Source organism: Pollachius pollachius (genome assembly GCF_949987615.1).
Source record: "Pollachius pollachius genome assembly, chromosome: 4".
Taxonomy (NCBI): Eukaryota; Metazoa; Chordata; class Actinopteri; order Gadiformes; family Gadidae; genus Pollachius; species Pollachius pollachius.
Genome location: NC_136937.1, coordinates 1,558,370 through 1,577,515, shown reverse-complemented (window position 1 = coordinate 1,577,515; position 19,146 = coordinate 1,558,370). Strand labels below are relative to the sequence as shown.

Sequence of the window (19,146 nt, the reverse complement as noted above, 5' to 3'; positions counted from 1 at the left end):
TTCTCTCTCATTGAGAATCTGAAGCTCTATGGAAATAAGCTACACCGCCACATCCAGGTCTCAAATATATTTTTATAATGGTTTGAATTATTGTTCATTCAACCACTTTAGCTCAATTCAAAGTGAGGGAATTAATAGTGCTTGATTGAATTCATGTGTGTGTGGTCGTTATCCCCACCATGCACTCATCAGCCTACCACTCAATGTGATGTTCAACTGCACCAGTAGGTGTCAGTATAGAGTAGAGGAACCACACACCAGTGGCCTACTGGTCATCCAAACGTCCTCAAAGGTTATTGAACCGAAAATGTAAAGATCAGGATAGACGCATTTCGATGCAGTATTGATTAGTTATTAGGTTTTCCACCTCCTTAAATCACATTATTAATAACAGTACTCCATCTAGCCATTGTTGGAGTGCTCGTTAAAGGTCCCATAGCATGCTCCACTTTATGGATGCTTATATATAAGTGTCAGTGGGCCCTTAATACAGTATTTGAAGATGTTGAAGAAATTCAGCCTTGGTGCAGAATTTCAGCCTCTGCAAGCCTGCCACATAATGAGCTTTAGAGGCGGGTCAAGGAGGAGGGTGGGGGTGTGGCCCTGAGCAGCTTGCGGCCACGGTACCATGCGCTCTGTTTACAGTGGATGTATCGCAATGCTCCGTGTTTACAGTGGATGTATCGCAAAACTCCCGCCTGGAATCTTGGAGCTCTATATCTAAATAATATCATATTATACATAGATATGTATATCATATTATATATATTATCACGGCCAGAATCTGTGTGCGCCTCCAGACGATATTATGAATCTCAAGTCGGGTTCTCCGTCGTCTCTGGTTCTTCCACGTCCACATCAATCTGAAGTAGACTGAACCTGAAGGAGATACAGATTCTTGCCCGTGATTGTGGATCACGATTGTCTCCCACAGGAGCCCCGCTGCCCGCTGCCGAGGCACCACCACTCTGCGGCGGCGGTGGTGGTCCCCCGTTGGGGTGGTGCCTCGCGGCAGGGGCTCCGGCGGGCAACAATCCCTTTCTCCTCCATGATGTATTTCTGAGAGTCAAAGCCAAAGTTCCTTTCACCCCAATTACATCTCAACCATGGCTGAGATAACCCCCACACCTTACTCCATTTCTAGCTACTGGGGGACCACAGGCAGGCTAGGGGCCTCTTCATAACTAATTAATATATTTTTGCAATTCAATTATGTAATTCTTTTTTTTTTATCCTTAATTTTTGGTGCCCCCCCAGGTACCACGCACTCTGCGTACTCTGCGTATAGGGAGCGGCGGCCCTGGCTAATGTGGTAGAAAATAACCGCGTTCTATCACTTCAACTAATTAAGAGAGCAAAAGAAATCGAGGGGTCCGGAGCAAGTATGACAAAAAGACTTTATCGTTACAAAGGCAACAACAAAGCCGAGTAGTTTGCAAAGCACTGCCGGGCAACCGATCCCGGCCTCTTTTTTATCCTCACATACAAGGTTGTTTCTTGTTTGAGGTGTCCGCCCACGGTCACCCATGGCCGATCAGTCATAAATTTCTTTAAGCGAGTGGCTGGCAACACTAATCTAAAACACCGGGCTGACGTCAGCACGCATTGACCCCATAGCCTCTGGTGACGTGTTGGCCTCTATCTCAGACCCCAGACTCCCTGACGATGTGCCAAGTCCTAGATAAGAGTCCGGAGACGTTTTTAGATGCTTTTTACCATTAGATATATAGGCCTTATTATAATCAAGGTTTGCCTTAGAATATAGTCATTAATTTCTTCCATACTAACAGCACTGTCCGTCACAGTAATAAAACCAAATAAACTTCCAGAGAGACTCAAGAGAGAGGGAGAAGGAGAGAGAGACACATAGGGGTTAGACAGTACAGAGACAGGTCATTAAGGAGCAGTGTGTGTATGTGTGGTGTGTGTGTGTGTGTGTGTGTGTGTGTGTGTGTGTGTGTGTGTGTGTGTGTGTGTGTGTGTGTGTGTGTGTGCTGCCAGTGTTGCCAATTTAGCGATTTTGTTGCTATATTCAGCGACTTTTCAGACCCCTTTGACGACCTTTTTTCAACAGCGACAAGCGACAAATCTAGCTCCTTTTTCTGCTGTAATTGGTGACTTTTGGCGACTTTTTGAGGAGAAAGCACGTATCGCTATTACCTCTTCACAACGAGCAGCGGATGCCTGCGCGGCCCCTCCTCCGTCTCAAAGCACTTAGGAGGCAGCCTCTCTCCGGCGGTATCCATTTCCTCATCTGAACGCCTCATCTGTCGCAGCGGAGGAGCCTTTCCTTCCTCGCTTTTAAAACCTTTCACCTGATTAACTTGTTTTATAAACACTTTAACCATCTCCGTTTCTCCCAATGCATTTACATTTTCAAACCTGTATACCGTCTGGACGCATTTTTAACCCTGATTAGAACAGAAAAGGTAGGCCGACAGTTTACTACCGTTTATATTGTCTTTAGGTTACTGGTATACAATGTTTGTAATAACTATAAATTACCTAACGCCGTCATTTTTTCAGTAACGGGATAATCTAACTAATTACTGTTTCTGTCGTTACAACGACGTTACCGCTACTATGAATTGATTGAATAAACTGCGTCATCCGAACGAACCCCTGACTCCAAACACAAACTGCTAGTGAGGAGACCGGGTGGGTTAACAACGAGATAAGCGATTATGATTGGCTAAAGCAGAGTCATGTTTCATGGTAGCCTATCGGAGCCAGTGTTTTTACACACAAGCCAGTATTCGGCAGATGTTCCACAGCCTTTGCAACTAAGCAAATTAAAATTCAGTTGGAAGTATATCAGGGCCTTGAATGGGCAGTTCAACCATTTAACACATTAAGGCCAAGTGAAAACTGTTCAGAAAAACTAGTAAAAGTAACTAGTTACTTTAATATAGAGTAATTCAGTTACTAACGCAGTTGGTTTTTGGAACAAGTACTGAGTAACTATAAGTTATAGTTACTCAGTAATTAGTTATAGTCTATAACTAATTACTTTTTTAAAGTAACATTCCCAACACTGCTGGTATATAATAATGATAAACAGCAGTTTACCTATGTGCCTGCTCTGCCATCACGTTATCTCTAATGAGGCCATGAAACCCTCGCGGTGACAGGAACCGGTTGAAATTGCCCTCACAATGTCCAGACGTCACTACTCTGGCAGCGGGCCACCCAGCGAAGGTCTCTCACTCATTTTTTTTCATAGCCCGTTCTCCTTTTGCTGTGGTTCAGTTCCAGCTGCTCTGAGCGTAGTCTCCACGAAAAGACCGTTGCATTTCAAAGACAAAATATATAGGCCTAATTAGGCCACGCGCGCGATCTGTTTCGTGATTGGTTTGATAGTTAACTGTTATTCACTTGATTATTGGTGATTATGCATATGTTGTTCATGTGATGTGCACATGATTTTTGTCCATGATAAAATTACGCTTCTTGTAGCCTACATTTAATGTTCCTTTTGATTTGAAAAAAACTATATTACAACAAATGCTGATGTGGTCGTGTTTTTTTCCTAATCTAACCAGCCTCCTATTGCTCATAACAGTGGGCTGAATCTGCTTAATAATAAAACAGGCTCATAGGGAAATCTTCTTATAATTCTAGAAGAAAACAAAACAGCACAGAAATGGGCTTATCTTTTATTTAAGCAATATAGCAGGAGTGTGGGTGGGGTTGGTAATGGCTATAGCCTACCCACAGGTGTAGCCCAAAAAAATGATTTATATGGAATCTGTGGTTCAGTAAAGTGACAGAGCTTTGTTCCACTGGAGAAATGATTCAGACATTAAAATAGCAAAAATAAGATCCACAGTGCAATGAAATAGGGACAGGCAGACAGACAGCTCGCAGACAGACAGACAAATACCAGACAGATTGACGGCACGCAGATAGATAGCTCGCAGACAGACAGACAGACAGACTCCACCTCCACACACACTACAGGACATCGGATCACAAATATTGAACATGATTTATATTTGTGATTTTGAACCGATAGAGAGTGAGGGTGGATCTAGACATAGAGAGCGATAGAGTGTGTATATCAGACAGGAGAAGGATAGGAAGTCTTCACTGCAGTAATTTCCTGTTCAGTACTCAAACAGAATCCACAGAACCTATATGGAGTTGTGTTTGTGTCCAGGTATCAGTCTACTATGGATGAGGAGAGAGAGGAGGGGGGTTCAGGAGAGGAGCAGCAGAGAGCCGACTCCCCTGGACCCAGCTGTGTCTCCATGAAGAGTGACCACTCTATGGAACAACCTGTTGGGTTTAAAGATGGAAATCAGTCTATTGAGAAGAGGTGAGGAATTATCAGAGATCATACAGATACAGCTTCTATCAAACATCCATAAATCCTGGTTCTTGTTTCTTTAAAAGAGTCCAGCAGGAGAGAGCAGACTCCCCTGGACCCAGCTGTGTCTCCATGAAGAGTGACCGGTCTATGGAACAACCTGTTTGGTTTAAAGATGGAAATCAGTCTATTGAGAAGAGGTGAGGATTTATCAGAGATCATACAGATACAGCTTCTATCAAACGTCCATAAATCCTGGTTCTTGTTTTTCAACTTTTTTTTCAATTGACTTGAAAGATGGAAATCACCAACCTTCTAAGAAAGGGTGGGGATTCAGCCAATACATCAGGGCTGATCAATTGGCGGTCCGCGGTTCATCTCGATCCAGCCCGCCGATCATTAATCAGAATATAATCAATGATCAATTGCCCCCAGGAGGAAGCTGTTTCTGAGCAAGAATGAGAGCTAGTTTAATTTCCTCCAATAGGAACCCGTTCTGTCCAGAAAGCTCAGCCCCTAGGACCCGCCTTCTTTGTGCGTGGGCCAATGTCTGCCTATACTGTGGCAAAGCGTTTGGACTCAAAAGAGGTTGTTCACGTTGGGAAGGTGAAAGGTAGACAGTGAACCTCGACACTTAAAGGGGAAATCCGGTGTAAAATGGATCTGGGATATGTTAAGTATGATGCAGGGCCCTATTTTAATGGTCTGAAACGCAAGTGAGAAGCGCCAAGCGCAAGTAGCTTTGTGGCTGGTTCTATGGCGATGTCGCTATTTTACCAGCGCAAAAAATGACTCTTGCGCCCAGCGCAAATCTAAAAAGGGTTGGTCTGAAGTAGCCTAATTACCCGTAGGTGTGGTTTGGGCGTAATGTGCAATAAACCAATGAAAGTGCCAGCTTCCATCCCCTTTAAGAGCCATGAGCGCATTTGAATCTAACAAGTTGATATTTTGACAGCGCGTCTGCAGTCTCCGATGAGACAGTTGCACATGAATTTCAAACTTCAAATGGCTCAGTTTATGGCCAAATAATATGGCCTAATTCACACATGGAATAAGGTTTAATTCCACAACTTCAGAAATACTGAGTCCCCAAATAAATTTCGGCAAAGAAAACTTGATATAACATATGATATGCGGTAACTGTGGTTCTATTTAATGATATACGCAATACATTATAAACATTGTTTCTTATCAGTATTGTATGCCTTATCGTTATTGACATGTGTTCCTAATATGCATGTGTCCCCCCGTTAATATACATTGCCATGGACTGTATTATGCGTTACGTGTTTAGTTTGCGTGTGTTTAAACAGATGGACGCACACACGAGCGCCCGCATTCATGAATTCTTTTACACATACACACACGCACGCCCGCATTCATTCATTCATTCTTTTTAACACTCACTCGCGGTAAAACAATGTTTTCTCACGATCAAATACTCATCAATCCTAAAAGTTATGGGCATGTACACGATATCTGTGTCAAGAAAATATGTGTTTGCTCTACGGTGTTTGCAGATGCATTGATTTAAAAGTACAACTTATTACCGCTGTATCAGCTGTTCTTTCCCAAATAATTTACCAAGAATGTGTTGCTAGGTAGATGAGAGAAGCAAAGTGTATGCGCGAGGTGCACAAGCAACATTATGCATGCGCCCTTAAAATAGTATCTGAACAACGCGCCACTGACTTTAAACCAGGTATTTCCTGGTTTGTGGCGCAAGTGGTTTCTGAAACTGCAAAATAGCACCAGGGAACGTTTGCGCCAGAACACGCCTCCTCCTTTCGCCGAACCGCCCCTTGGGGCGCAAGATCATTCCCTAATTTACCGACGCGTGGCGCAGGAGGGAAAAAAACGCTCTGCGCCAGTTGCAAACTAGCAACGACACATGCGCCAGTGATTAAGTCAATTGCGCCGGATTCAAGATAGGGCCCAAAGAGTTTGAACGTTCGTTGGGGAGCAAAAAAAGCCTACAAGACGCATTCTTAAGTTGGCTGTTTTAATCTACCAAAATGCTATACGTTGGAATGCTAAGGGCATCCCTCATGGTAAAAAATAAATCTCTATATTAAACCACTTAGTTAGTTAGTTAGGTTCTTTAATGTCCCCAAGGGGATGATTGTTTTTACACAGTCAAGTCAAGTTGGTTTAGGGTTACAAGGCTTGAAGTAGCCCGACACTTCTTTGGTAGTATAATGAGGGTCTTGACTTATAAAACAAGGCATTGATAACTTTGGAAGTGTACAGATAGTTTATTAAAAGGACATTTAATGTGAGAATTCCACCAAACTACCATAAATTCAGCCGGATGTATATTGCTTCAGAAAACGATCTTGAAACTCAAACTCAAACTCCAAGGAAAGCTAGCCTGGATCCCTTGTGCAGACCACTCCATAACACAAAGCAATTTTTCACAATTCTTCTATTGATGAAGACATACAAATTTTCACAGTCAAAGTGAGGCTTCAGGTATTCCCAACAAAGTTAAACCTGTCAATCTGGTACCCTCGCTCACCATTATGTATACATCATGGACAAGAGCAAGTAATTGAATCCATGTCACACATATAAAACGGCTGCCATTTTTACAAAGGCCTTCATGTATCCAGGCATGATAGGATTGTGGACATTATATCAGAGAGTTTAACATCCTTATTTTCTCCAACAGTGTCAATGCATATAAATTGTGTTGTTAGGCAACAAATGTTTGCCAGGTGCTTTGCAGAAACGTATGTGTTCTCTAATTTAAATGCCACCAGGCCTGATATTACGATCATTGATGAGAACAATAGAAATGTGTTCATTCTGGAAGAAGGATGCTGTTTGATTCATGTCTAGAGGAGGCTTACTTAACAAAGTTGGTAAAATATCACCCTCTTGTACAACAAATATCTGGCCTTGGCTACAAATGTCAATATCTGGTAGGGGAGAGACGGGTCGATTGAAAAACTTTTCAGTTTAACGTCTTTTTCAAAGATGACGTTACGTATACAAATAATTTCATCATGTGATCAACAACTCACATGTGTATTCTCTTAGTTACAGGTGTAATTTAATGCATATGTTGGATGATCGCGCTGTATTTTAACTTTGAACGTAAATTGACATTTGTTTCAAACGCCCCGCCTAGTCGGGACGTTTGAAACACATATGCGGGACGAATGAAACAGCATATTTTAAACAGAAACTATTGACCTTATTCTTGTTTTTATGCAACCTATCGGACAACATACTAGTGTACTCGTCATTGCTAAAATTTCAGATAATTTCCCATAATATAAATAGGTAAAAAATATTTTTGTCCTGTGCATAATTGTCAAGATGCATATTTCGATTAAAACTCACCTTTCTTCTTTTATATCAGTTGGACGACTACATTTTCATTTCATTTACTTATTTCCCTGTCCTAAGTCATGTTTAGGGATACATAGTTGAACATCCTGTTATTTATTTTAAACAAACTGGTGACGTGCGGGACGTTTGAAACAAGTGTTTCAATCGCCCCGACAGCACTACTGGCACTTAAACCTTTTTTGCCTCTTAACTTCAAAACTCTGACATTGCACACTTAGTATTGCGTACACATTCATCTGACATTGCACACTTAGTATACACACAAAACAAACAAAAAACACAACTGTTTATTTAAAAAAACGAATCGGTAAAAGCCGATCTGCTCCATGATTCATTCTCTGCCGTTAATCCATACACAATCCAGCCCTCAGTCACTTCCTGGGTCCCCAAACAATTTTGAACCCCGGGCAACACGAGCACCTGAAAATGCAACACTTCATTGCCTGATTGGGATGCAGGAAGATGACTGTTTGTAAGGGGGGGAATGTTATTTGCACTATGTTTAATTATTATGGTATTTTGCATTTTGCAACAGTGAAGTTCATAATCCACATTTGAAATGTTGAGATGGGTAATGAAATTTATGTCCGAAGATCATTTCAATGTTAAATATAAATGTAGCCTTGTACATGGGTCTGTTAACCCCTATGGTAGTTGGTATCTACCAATTTAGTTAATTGGTTGGATTTATTTAAGCCCGGTATTTTCTGCTTTCAGAAAAGGGTTGGGGGAGGCAGAGTGAGGCTGGTACATGTAATAGCATTCTCTCGTTTTGAACTTTGCTAAGGAACAACCCTCTGGTTGATTTTGTTTTGTTTATGCAAGTATTTTTGTTTGGGTTTGTCGTTTCACTATTTCAAGCACGGTAAATAAATCATCACTATTTTTCCATGTAAACCTACGTTGCTGGCTGAATTCTTGTGGCCTACTCAAAGACTTCATTTCGTCCTAACAGTGGGAGTGAGTCGGGAGGCTCATTTTCACAGTGTGTTTGTGTTTGTGTGTGTGTGTGTGTGTTTTCCACAGACACCAGGAGAGGTCAAAGGTTACCAGTGCTCAGTCTGTACAGCAGCATCAAACAGAGCTGATCATGGTGTGTAAATGTCCGTTTTACTTCAGCTCTACATGAACATTAGAAAGCATCTCTTGTGGTGCTTATAGTCTCCAGGCTTCCCTCTTTAGACCAGCGGGACATGAATCCTCAGTGAGTTCAGAGTAAAGTTCTCCTTGATGCTTGTTCTGTTCCAGAGGGCTGAGGAGAACGCACACGCTTTCCTAGACAAGGAGCTGAAGAAGCTCTGGAGGGATCTCTTACCAGATTACCCACAATGCTCAGAGAGTCAGAGGGAGGAGGAGGAGGAGGAGGTGGATGGTAAGAAGGAGGAGCAGAGGAGGCGAGCCATAAAGGGAGTGGTTGACATCACAAAGCTCTGCCTGATGGAGATGAACCAGGAGGAACTGGCCGACACACTGTGTGGCGGTAAGGGACTCCTATTTTGAAGACAGAAAATACCCCTTTTTTGAAAACAGAGCATTAAGAAACTTTTATTTGAAACTGAATATACTCTTATTTTGAAAAAGAGGAGACTCATGCGGAAAAAAGATAGAAAAAAGTAGAAATAGACTTTCAGGTTTAATGGTTTGATCCAGATATGTAGGGTTATGGTTGGGGTATCAGGTTAAATGGTTTGATCCAGACATGTAGGGTTATTGTGGGGGTATCAGGTTCAATGGTTTGATCCAGATATCTAGGGTTATTGTGGGGTTTTTAGGTTAAAGAATGTTAAGCATTATCCTGCAGATCAACAGCAGAATAACTCAGTTGAAGAGATGCAACACTATCTTGTTATGTCAGCATAACAAGTCACTTGACACTGATTCACTACAGGGCTGGGAGATGTATAGATATTTGAAATATATAGATATTTTTTCAAACGAGATATGGAACTAGACTAGCTATCGTCAACATTTAATTTGTGTTGAAAGTACAGCACATTGGATCCAAATAACAGCAGTTTGGAACCGCGCCTACTATTTCGTAACTCTGCTGATCTCTCTCCCGCTCTGCCCCGGCCCCACCCTCCTTCCACTCACGTCACTTTTTTAAATCCCCTACGGCACGAAACACGAAACTCCGGCAAACGCGGCGCCGAGGAGCTTGTATGTAAGCAGAAGACAAATGGCTCCATAGTTTGGAAATGTTTTGGATACAAGGTGTCTGACGAATTACAGAATCAGGTATTTTGTAGAGTGCTTCAAATCTGTTGCAACTAAAGGGTCGAGTACGACCAACCTCTTCCATCACTTGCAGCAGCACAAAGTGCTCAAAAATGCGTGCAGCGACGCAAAAGGTCTCGCCATTAATTATTTTTTTTATTCAGATAAAGCCAATACAGCAATTGTCCCAAAACGATTCTGGACTGCCGGACACCCGCAGGGGCTCAGCTCCGGCGGGGCTGAGCTCCGGCGGTTGTCGCTCCATGTCGCAATTCAATTCTGTGCTTCAGATTGAGGAGGAAGTGGAAGAACCAGAGACGTCGAATAACCCGACGCAGTCGTTACAATTCGTAATATTCCGGAGGCGCACACAGCTTTTGGCCATGATATTCTAAATTATATTGTAATGTTCTGAAATACAAGGTGGAGGCAGTGTCTAGTCCACGGTTTATTGAACCATCAAACTGTATTCAGTTCCGAACGTTAGGAATAGTAACGGTAAATCCAAACGGTAGGTAGGTATAGTAATAACGCTAACTCCACAGTAATTAACCTAGGCTGGAAATGAAAGCACAGCGGTGCCAACGGTGTAGAATGACGAATTGGAGCGCGGCAACGGCAACTATGTTATTGCGTCAACATATATCAATATTTATCTTATATCGACATTCTGCTTGAAGATATCGAGATATGACTTTTGGTCCAAATCGCCCGGCCCAAATTCACTATCATTATTACTATCATTAGACCAATCATACTGCTGTGAAAATATCAAAATAGTCCTGAACATTTTGTATCTGTAACATGCAGTTCTTGTCAATACCAGCTTCTCCGACCACAAGTAATGAAGCCACTAAATATCATAAAGTTGATAATTGAATAGGAAATATTGACCTGGTTCAACTGATGTCACTTTCCACTAATGTCTTTTGTTGTTTTCTCTTTTAGAATCTGATGCTGTCGATTGCCAACAAAAATTCAAGTCTCATTTGAGGAAGAACTTCAGGTGTGTGTTTGAGGGAATCGCTAAAGCAGGACAGAGAACCGATCTGAATGACTTCTACACAGAGCTCTTCATCACAGAGAGAGGCAGTGGAGAGGTCAACAAGGACCATGAGGTCAGACTGATTGAAACATCTTCCAGGAAACCAGCCAAGGAGGAAACACTAATCAGATGTGAAGACATCTTTAAACCCTTACCTGGACAAGGTCAACCAATCAGGACAATAATGACAACTGGAGTGGCCGGCATCGGTAAAACCGTCTTAACACGCAAGTTCATTCTGGACTGGGCTGAAGGCAAAACCAACCAGGACATACACTTCACATTTCTCCTCACTTTCAGAGAGCTGAATTTACTGAAAGGGAAAGAGTTTAGCTTGGTGGAACTGCTTCATCACTTCTTTATTGAGACCAAAGAAGCAGGAATCTGCAGATTCCACCGGTTCCAAGTTGTCTTTATCTTGGATGGTCTGGATGAGTGTCGGCTTCCTCTGGACTTCCAGAACAACCAGATCTGGACTGATGTCAGAAAGTCTACCTCAGTGGACGTGCTGCTGACAAACCTCATCAGGGGCGTCCTGCTTCCCTCCGCTCGTATCTGGATAACCACACGCCCTGCGGCAGCCAATCAGATCCCTGCTGAGTGTATTGACCAGGTGACAGAGGTGAGAGGGTTCACCGACCCACAGAAGGAGGACTACTTCAGGAAGAGATTCAGAGAGGAGACGCTGGCCAGCACAATCATCTCCCACGTCAAGAAATCACGAAGCCTCCACATCATGTGTCACATACCAGTCTTCTGTTGGATCACTGCTACAGTTCTGGAGGACCTCTTCAAAACATCCCAGAAAGGAGAAGAGATGCCCAAGACAGTGACTCAGATGTACAGCCACTTCCTGAGGGTTCAGTCCATACAGGCGGACAGGAAGTACCATGAGAGATCTGAAACAGATCCACACTGCAGTTCAGAGAGCAGGAAGATGACTGTTTCTCTGGGGAAACTGTCTTTTAACCAGCTGGAAAAAGGCAACCTGATCTTCTACGAGGATGACTTGGCAGAGTGTGACATCGATATCAGAGCAGCCTCAGTGTGCTCAGGAGTGTTCACCCAGATCTTTAAAGAGGAGTGTGGGCTGTACCAGGACAAGGTGTTCTGCTTTGTCCATCTGAGCATCCAGGAGTTTCTGGCTGCCCTTTATGTCTTCTGGTCCTTTATCAAAAATGGGGTCAATCTGCTCACAGAAGAACAGCCAACCTCCGGTAAAGATAAACTCATCCTCTTCTACCAGAGTGCTGTGGACAAGGCCTTACAGAGTGAGAACGGACACCTGGACTTGTTCCTCCGCTTCCTCCTGGGCCTCTCTCTGGAGACCAATCAGAATGTCCTGCGAGGTCTGCTGGGACAGACAGGAAGGGGCTCACAAACCAATGATGAAACATTGTCTTACATCAAGGAGAAGATATGTGGTGGAGATCTCTCTCCAGAGAGAAGCATCAATCTGCTCCACTGTCTGAATGAGCTGAATGACAGTTCTCTAGTGGAGGAGATCCAATACTACCTGACATTAGGAAGACTCTCCAAAGAATCTCTCTCCCCTGCTCAGTGTTCTGCTCTGGCCTTCATCTTACTGTCATCAGAAGAGGAGCTGGATGTGTTTGACCTGAAGAAATACTCTGCTTCAGAGGAGGGTCTTCTGAGGCTGCTGCCAGTGATCAAAGCCTCCAAAAGATCTCTGTAGGTTCACTCATAATTATGTATGACAACACACAACACAATTTACTTGATAGTAGAATATAAAAGTTATGGTTACATTCAAAACATCTCTGTAGGGTCACTCACAGCATGATTTACAATACACACAACACTTTATACATAATACTAGAATATAAGTCATAACAATATCCGAAACATCTCTGTAAGTTCACTAATAATAACTATTACAATCGACAACATAATATACCTGATAATAGAATATAAAAGTTATAACATAGAAAAGCATTTCTGTAGGTTCACTTATATGTATCACAATACACAACACAATATACATAATACTAGAATATAAAAGTATTGATTAAAAAAAAACACTACTACAAAACGATTTAACATTGTACTACAATAGATAATTAACATTCAAATATCCCTTGTTTTAAATATAAGTAAACTTTTTTTATTAAAAGATTAATGCAATTCTTTCATTATGAGAAGGTAAAAGATGCAAGTTATTTTAATCACAGTTCCTAACATGTTGTGTTTATTGTGTGTAAAGGATGAATGGCTGTCATCTGTCAGAGACATGCTGTGACGCTCTGGCCTCAGTTCTCAACTCCAACTCCTGTAGTCTGAGAGAGCTGGACCTGAGTACCAATGATCTGCAGGATTCAGGAGTGAAGCTGCTCTCTGCTGGACTGGGGAGTCCACACTGTACACTGGAAACTCTCAGGTCAGTTTGACTCAATGGTCAAACAGTTACACCACAAGATCCACATCAGAGGGATTGAAGAGATTTACCTCCAGAAAGTTAACAGGTCTAAATAAATAAGTAGAATATGTCCTCTCAGGGCTCAAGACACATTTTCTACTGCTGCCCCTAACTTTTTCATTTGGTCGGACCCCTTTAACAAATGTGGTCACACCCCTTTAATAGACGCGAAAATGTCCTAGGTCACGTACCATCCATCTTTGTGCATTCATGTGAACAGATTCACTCACTTTAAATAAGTTGTTAATGTTTTGATTGCGTACGGGTCATTTTCAGTTTTTACTGCCAGCGCCTCGACATCTCTTTCCTCACCAACCAACTCTTCATCCTCCTCCTCAATCAAATAGCTACTAATAATAACCGGCTGCTGATTGGATAACATACTCCAAATAGGATTCATTTTCTTCTCTGGGTCATCCAGAATAGTGCATTTCTTCACATGCTCTTAAATAGCGCTAATGCTGCTGTGACATTTCAATGAAACTTAGAACACAAAGTACACACCACTATTTAAGTTTTCTGATCTAAGCAGAGTGTCTTCATGGGAACTTAAGTGGGTCGTGTTTCCCAATAGAGCGATCACATGGGTGCCGCAATACAGTTGCGCTTTAACTCAGCACTGAACTTAACCTTGGCAGTCTGCGTGCATCGCAGCACCATTACCACTTATCAAACACAAGACCTACATCTCACTCTATTTGTGTTGCCATGACAGTAAAAGGTGTACGTTGGATTCAGTTTGTTAATAATGGTCTAAGTTTTATTAAATTCTATTCTACTCATAATCATGTGGTAAAACTGTACTTTAGACATGTTTAGTCAAGTTTAACATCAGATTCTTCTTAGAACTGGCTGTTTTTAGGGACATTTTCAGGAGTTTTAGTTATTTGACCTCTAAGTAAGTCATATTTTGTAGATCTACTGTACTGACATTTAGTTTAACTTACAAAACATGTTTAATAACAAATTTCAAATACAACAGTCATTGCAGTTCCTAATGTGTTCTGTATATTGTGTGTAAAGGCTGAATCGCTGTCATCTGTCAGAGAGATGCTGTAAAGCTCTGGCCTCAGTTCTCAGCTCCAACTCCTCTAGTCTGAGAGAGCTGGACCTCAGTACCAATGATCTGCAGGATTCAGGAGTGAAGCTGCTCTCTGCTGGACTGGGGAGTCCACACTGTACACTGGAAACGCTTAGGTCAGTTTGACTCAACAGTTACACCACAAGTTCTACATCAGAGGACATTGAACAGATTTACCTCCAGCTATAGTTTTTGTGTGTGTGTGTGTGTGTGTGTGTGTGTGTGTAGCTTGTCTGGCTGCCTGGTCACACAGGAAGGCTGTGCTTCTCTGGCCTCAGCTCTGAGCTCCAACCCCTCCCATCTGAGAGAGCTGGACCTGAGCTACAATCACCCAGGAGACTCTGGAGCTGCGCTGCTCTCTGCTGGACTGGAGGATCCACGCTGGAGACTGGACACTCTCAGGTACGGAGAGGACACTCATTTACATCAGAATGAAACCGTCAATGTGTGTAGGGTCCGGGAGGGTAAATTGGGGTGCTAGCTCAAGCAGGCAATTTACCTCGGGCCGTGTAAATGCGCGGATCATGCCGGGAACAAGACGTGCATAAGACGGGTATATTCAGCAGTATAAAAATTGCTTTTGATTCCCCCCAGTGTGGAGCACGGTGGAGTGTGCAGGCTGAAACCAGCTCTTAAAAAGTGTAAGTGTCTGTTTGATTCATCACAACACACACTCACTATTGAGATGGAAAGTCCATCCACCCAGCAGGAGGTGACGTCTGCTCATTCACATGTGGACTTCTGTTTATGAATGTGTTGCGGTGTTCTGTTCATGTATGTGTAGTTTGTTTGTGTAGGTGTGTGTACGTATGTGTACATGTCTATGTATAGCATGTATGAACCAGGTCTATGGTACCAACAGTTAGTTTCCAGCCTGTATACGAGCTCAGCTGGTTCAGTCTGTTGTTTACACAGGTGGATTACAATGGATGTGTAATGGAACCTTTCAAAGTCTAATATCTTGAAAAGTATGTTGACTATAGATTAGATATTCCGGAGGAGCCAGAGTGTAAATATTACGGGGGGTAGGTTCAGTTTATACATTTTTCTAGGCTTAAATGTTTTGACTGTGAAAGCCACTCACACACATGGGATTTACATTTACGTTATATATGTACTACTATTTCTAAAGCTATAGCACACTAGTCAACTATAGTAGTTATGTAAGATGTATTCTTTCTATGTTAATGTTTGTAGAGTAGATGAACGTGAAACAGGAAGAAGAAGAATGCAAGAGAACAGTACAGTGATGATGATGGATAGAATTTTTCAGCAGCTCATCATGTCTGGTTCTCCCTCAGATGCCTGTGAACTCACCCTGGACCCCAACACGGCCCACAGACGACTCTCTCTGTCTGAGGACAACAGGAAGGTGACGGTGGTAGGAGAGGACCAGTCGTATCCGGATCACCCAGAGAGATTTGACCCCAAGCTCCAGGTGTTGGGTAGAGAGGCTCTGACTGGCCGCTGTTACTGGGAGGTAGAGTGGGAACGACGTGCTTATATAGGAGTGACATACAGAGGAATCACAAGGAGAGGGCAGGGTGATAACAGCGATCTTGGATGGAACAAAAAGTCCTGGAGTCTTCATTGTCATTATAAAAGTTACTATGCCCGGTACAACCGTAGAGAGACAGCCATACTTCTCCCCCCCGCTGGCTCTACCAGAGTAGGAGTGTATCTGGACCGGCCTGCTGGCTCTCTGTCCTTCTACAGAGTGTCCCCAGGTGGAGGAGGGTCCTCAGACACACTGACACACATCCACACCTTCTGGTGCTCCTTCACCGAGGAGGACCTCCTCCCTGGGTTTGGGTTCTTGGTGTTTGGGAGGGATTCCTCAGTGTCTCTGTGTAAGTTATAGTCTGCCTGCCTGCCTGCACGGACGCACGCACGCACGAGTGAAAACATACACATATATATTAACACACAGAACAATACACACGCTGTGGCAGCCCGGCTCCGGCACAGCGCCCCTGGAAGCCCAGGGGGCAGGTGGTAGAGGCAGTCACCACCCGTTGCCACCAGATGGCGCCAGTGAGGGCATTGGTGCCGGTGCCAATGAGCTAGATGCAGAGCACCTGAGGAGCAGGTGGAGAAGCAGGCCTGAAACAGCCTGCCTCTCCACTCGCCGTGCCGGTTTACACAGCGCGTATATGAGCATGCGGGCGCACATGTATATGTTAGGGCTGGGCAACGATTAAAAGCATTAATTGCTTTAATCACATAGTATTGGTGAGTTAACTCGCGATTAGTCGCACTTTTAAAATATATTCATCATATTTTAAATCCACTCCAATTTAATTAAAATGAGATTGTCAAATGGAGTGACACATTATGAGTTTGATTGACACTCAGTGTGGGTTGATTATGAAACTTACGGAACACCACAGATTTGGGAATTGTAATTAGGCTATCACTTACTGCAGGTGTAAACCAACGCTTACTACAAGGGTAGTTAAATTCAAATAAGTAGCGCCACAGATTTGGGAGTTGTCAACAGGCTGTCACTTACTGCAAGTGTAATTGAATGTAAAGTAAGTGGAACTAAATACAAAAATTATTTGTGATATGAATGTTGACATTCTGTGGGCAAAACCTTTCAAAATCAAAGTGAAGAAAATAAATAAAAAGTGTGTTAATGCGTCAATTTGTATTAATCACGTTAAAATAAGATTAGGTTAACGCTTAATGAACGCTAACTTGCTTTTTATATATTCATTCATTATATTCCTAATGCTAGCGATCAATAATATATCAATTATATGTAATATGCTTTTATTTTTCTTATTTGTCAAATAATTTCAACATCGTTTTTGTTCATTGATTTTTCGTGCTTCTCATTTCATTTAGTTTTTTTGACATGTTTGATTTGTATTGATGCGTCTGAAATAAATGTAATCAATTCAATAAAAAAAGAAAATGGTGATAATCAAACCTTCTGTTCAGGAATGGGTGACTGAATTAGGAAAAGTGGCTGCATATGAAAGGATGTCATATAGGATGCAGGACAGAAAGATACTCCAGAAGTGGGGCATGCACCTCGACTCCACACGAGTCTGTGTAAGGATGTACATGTTGCCGCTGTGCTCCTTTCTTTCAGTGTGTTTTGGTTTTTGCTTTATTTTTCCTTTTTTATTTCACCTTAATAAGTGAACCACCCTGTATGTAGGTTGACCCCTTATGGTTATGGGGTGGGGGGTGGAAAGGGGTGTGTGTTTGTTGCTACCGAATCGTTTCTGCATGTTATGTTGCTGCAGAGTCCGGGTGAACTCTGAACAGGTGAGTCTTTAGTGTCTGGTGCAGAGTCCAGGTGAACTCTGAACAGGTGAGTCTTTAGTGTCTGGTGCAGAGTCCGGGTGAACTCTGAACAGGTGAGTCTTTAGTGTCTGGTGCAGAGTCCGGGTGAACTCTGAACAGGTGAGTCTTTAGTGTCTGGTGCAGAGTCCGGGTGAACTCTGAACAGGTGAGTCTTTAGTGTCTGGTGCAGAGTCCGGGTGAACTCTGAACAGGTGAGTCTTGAGTCTCTACTGCAGAGTCCAGGTGAACTCTGAACAGGTGAGTCTTTAGTCTCTGGTGCAGAGTCCAGGTGAACTCTGAACAGGTGAGTCTTTAGTCTCTGGTGCAGAGTCCAGGTGAACTCTGAACAGGTGAGTCTTTAGTCTCTGGTGCAGAGTCCAGGTGAACTCTGAACAGGTGAGTCTTTAGTCTCTGGTGCAGAGTCCAGGTGAACTCTGAACAGGTGAGTCTTGAGTCTCTACTGCAGAGTCCAGGTGAACTCTGAACAGGTGAGTCTTTAGTCTCTGGTGCAGAGTCCGGGTGAACTCTGAACAGGTGAGTCTTTAGTCTCTGGTGCAGAGTCCAGGTGAACTCTGAACAGGTGAGTCTTTAGTGTCTGGTGCAGAGTCCAGGTGAACTCTGAACAGGTGAGTCCTGAGTCTCTAGCGGAGGCTGGTGAGCGACTCTGCGGTCCTGACGTCGGCAGGGAGCTCGCTCCACCCCCTTGGTGCCAAACAGAAGAGCGGTGACTCTGACGATCAACCTTTGGTTGCCCTTAGCGACGGCGGTAGCAGACGTCCAGCTGAGGGCGGTGAGCGGGCCGGGGGGTGTGGTCTGAGCGGCGCCTGGAGGTGGGCGGGGTTAGTTCTAACCCACTCACCAACAGCAGGTTAACATACAACAACCAGGATATTACCCCACACACAACAGTGGAGTCTCCAATCAGCAGCAGATCCTCCTACTGGACCATCAGGACCCCGACCAGCCTGCCTACTGTCCAGGTCTGGTCAGACCAGCCTGCCTACTGTCCAGTAGTGTGTTCCGATATCCACACTTCCCGTACTTACTATACTTTGTTTGAGTACGTAGGGTGTTCCAATTATGATCAGGGCAAAAATAAGTCTACTGAAAGAACCCGGAAGGTGTACTCAAAACGGTCAAACCACGAAGTGTGGATTGATGTACACTTTTCGCACTCAATGGCAGCCATCTTAGCTACGTAGCGGAATGACCTGCCTACTGTCTAACCCCGACCTGCCCCTTAACGACCTGCCTACTGTCTAACCCCTACCTGGTCCTTAATGACCTATCTCTGTACTGTCTTACCCCTACCTGTCTCTGTACTGTCTAACTACCTGCTCCTTAATGACCTGTCTACTGTCTAACCCCTACCTGCTCCTTAATGACCTGTCTCTGTACTGTCT

At 43.3% G+C, this 19,146-nt stretch overlaps 1 protein-coding gene across 3 annotated transcripts in view; it reads left to right on the top strand.

The window, feature by feature from the left end:
• Window positions 1–2,260: 2,260 nt before the first annotated feature.
• LOC307074602 (protein NLRC3-like) overlaps window positions 2,261–19,146 on the top strand; it is a 69,065-nt gene continuing 52,179 nt past the window's right edge. The window contains exons 1-11 of one of the 3 annotated variants that reach the window (XM_079734826.1): window positions 2,261–2,429; window positions 4,160–4,318; window positions 4,396–4,509; window positions 8,693–8,759; window positions 8,915–9,146; window positions 10,832–12,620; window positions 13,153–13,326; window positions 14,389–14,562; window positions 14,675–14,848; window positions 15,041–15,087; window positions 15,748–17,616. In XM_079734826.1, the coding sequence (XP_079590952.1) occupies window positions 4,173–4,318; window positions 4,396–4,509; window positions 8,693–8,759; window positions 8,915–9,146; window positions 10,832–12,620; window positions 13,153–13,326; window positions 14,389–14,562; window positions 14,675–14,848; window positions 15,041–15,087; window positions 15,748–16,307 (3,477 nt within the window). In that variant the 5' untranslated portion in view covers window positions 2,261–2,429; window positions 4,160–4,172 and the 3' untranslated portion in view covers window positions 16,308–17,616. Of the gene's footprint in view, window positions 2,430–4,159; window positions 4,319–4,395; window positions 4,510–8,692; window positions 8,760–8,914; window positions 9,147–10,831; window positions 12,621–13,152; window positions 13,327–14,388; window positions 14,563–14,674; window positions 14,849–15,040; window positions 15,088–15,747; window positions 17,617–19,146 lie in introns of those variants that run through there. The other 2 variants (XM_079734827.1, XM_079734823.1) reach the window with 2 other exon arrangements.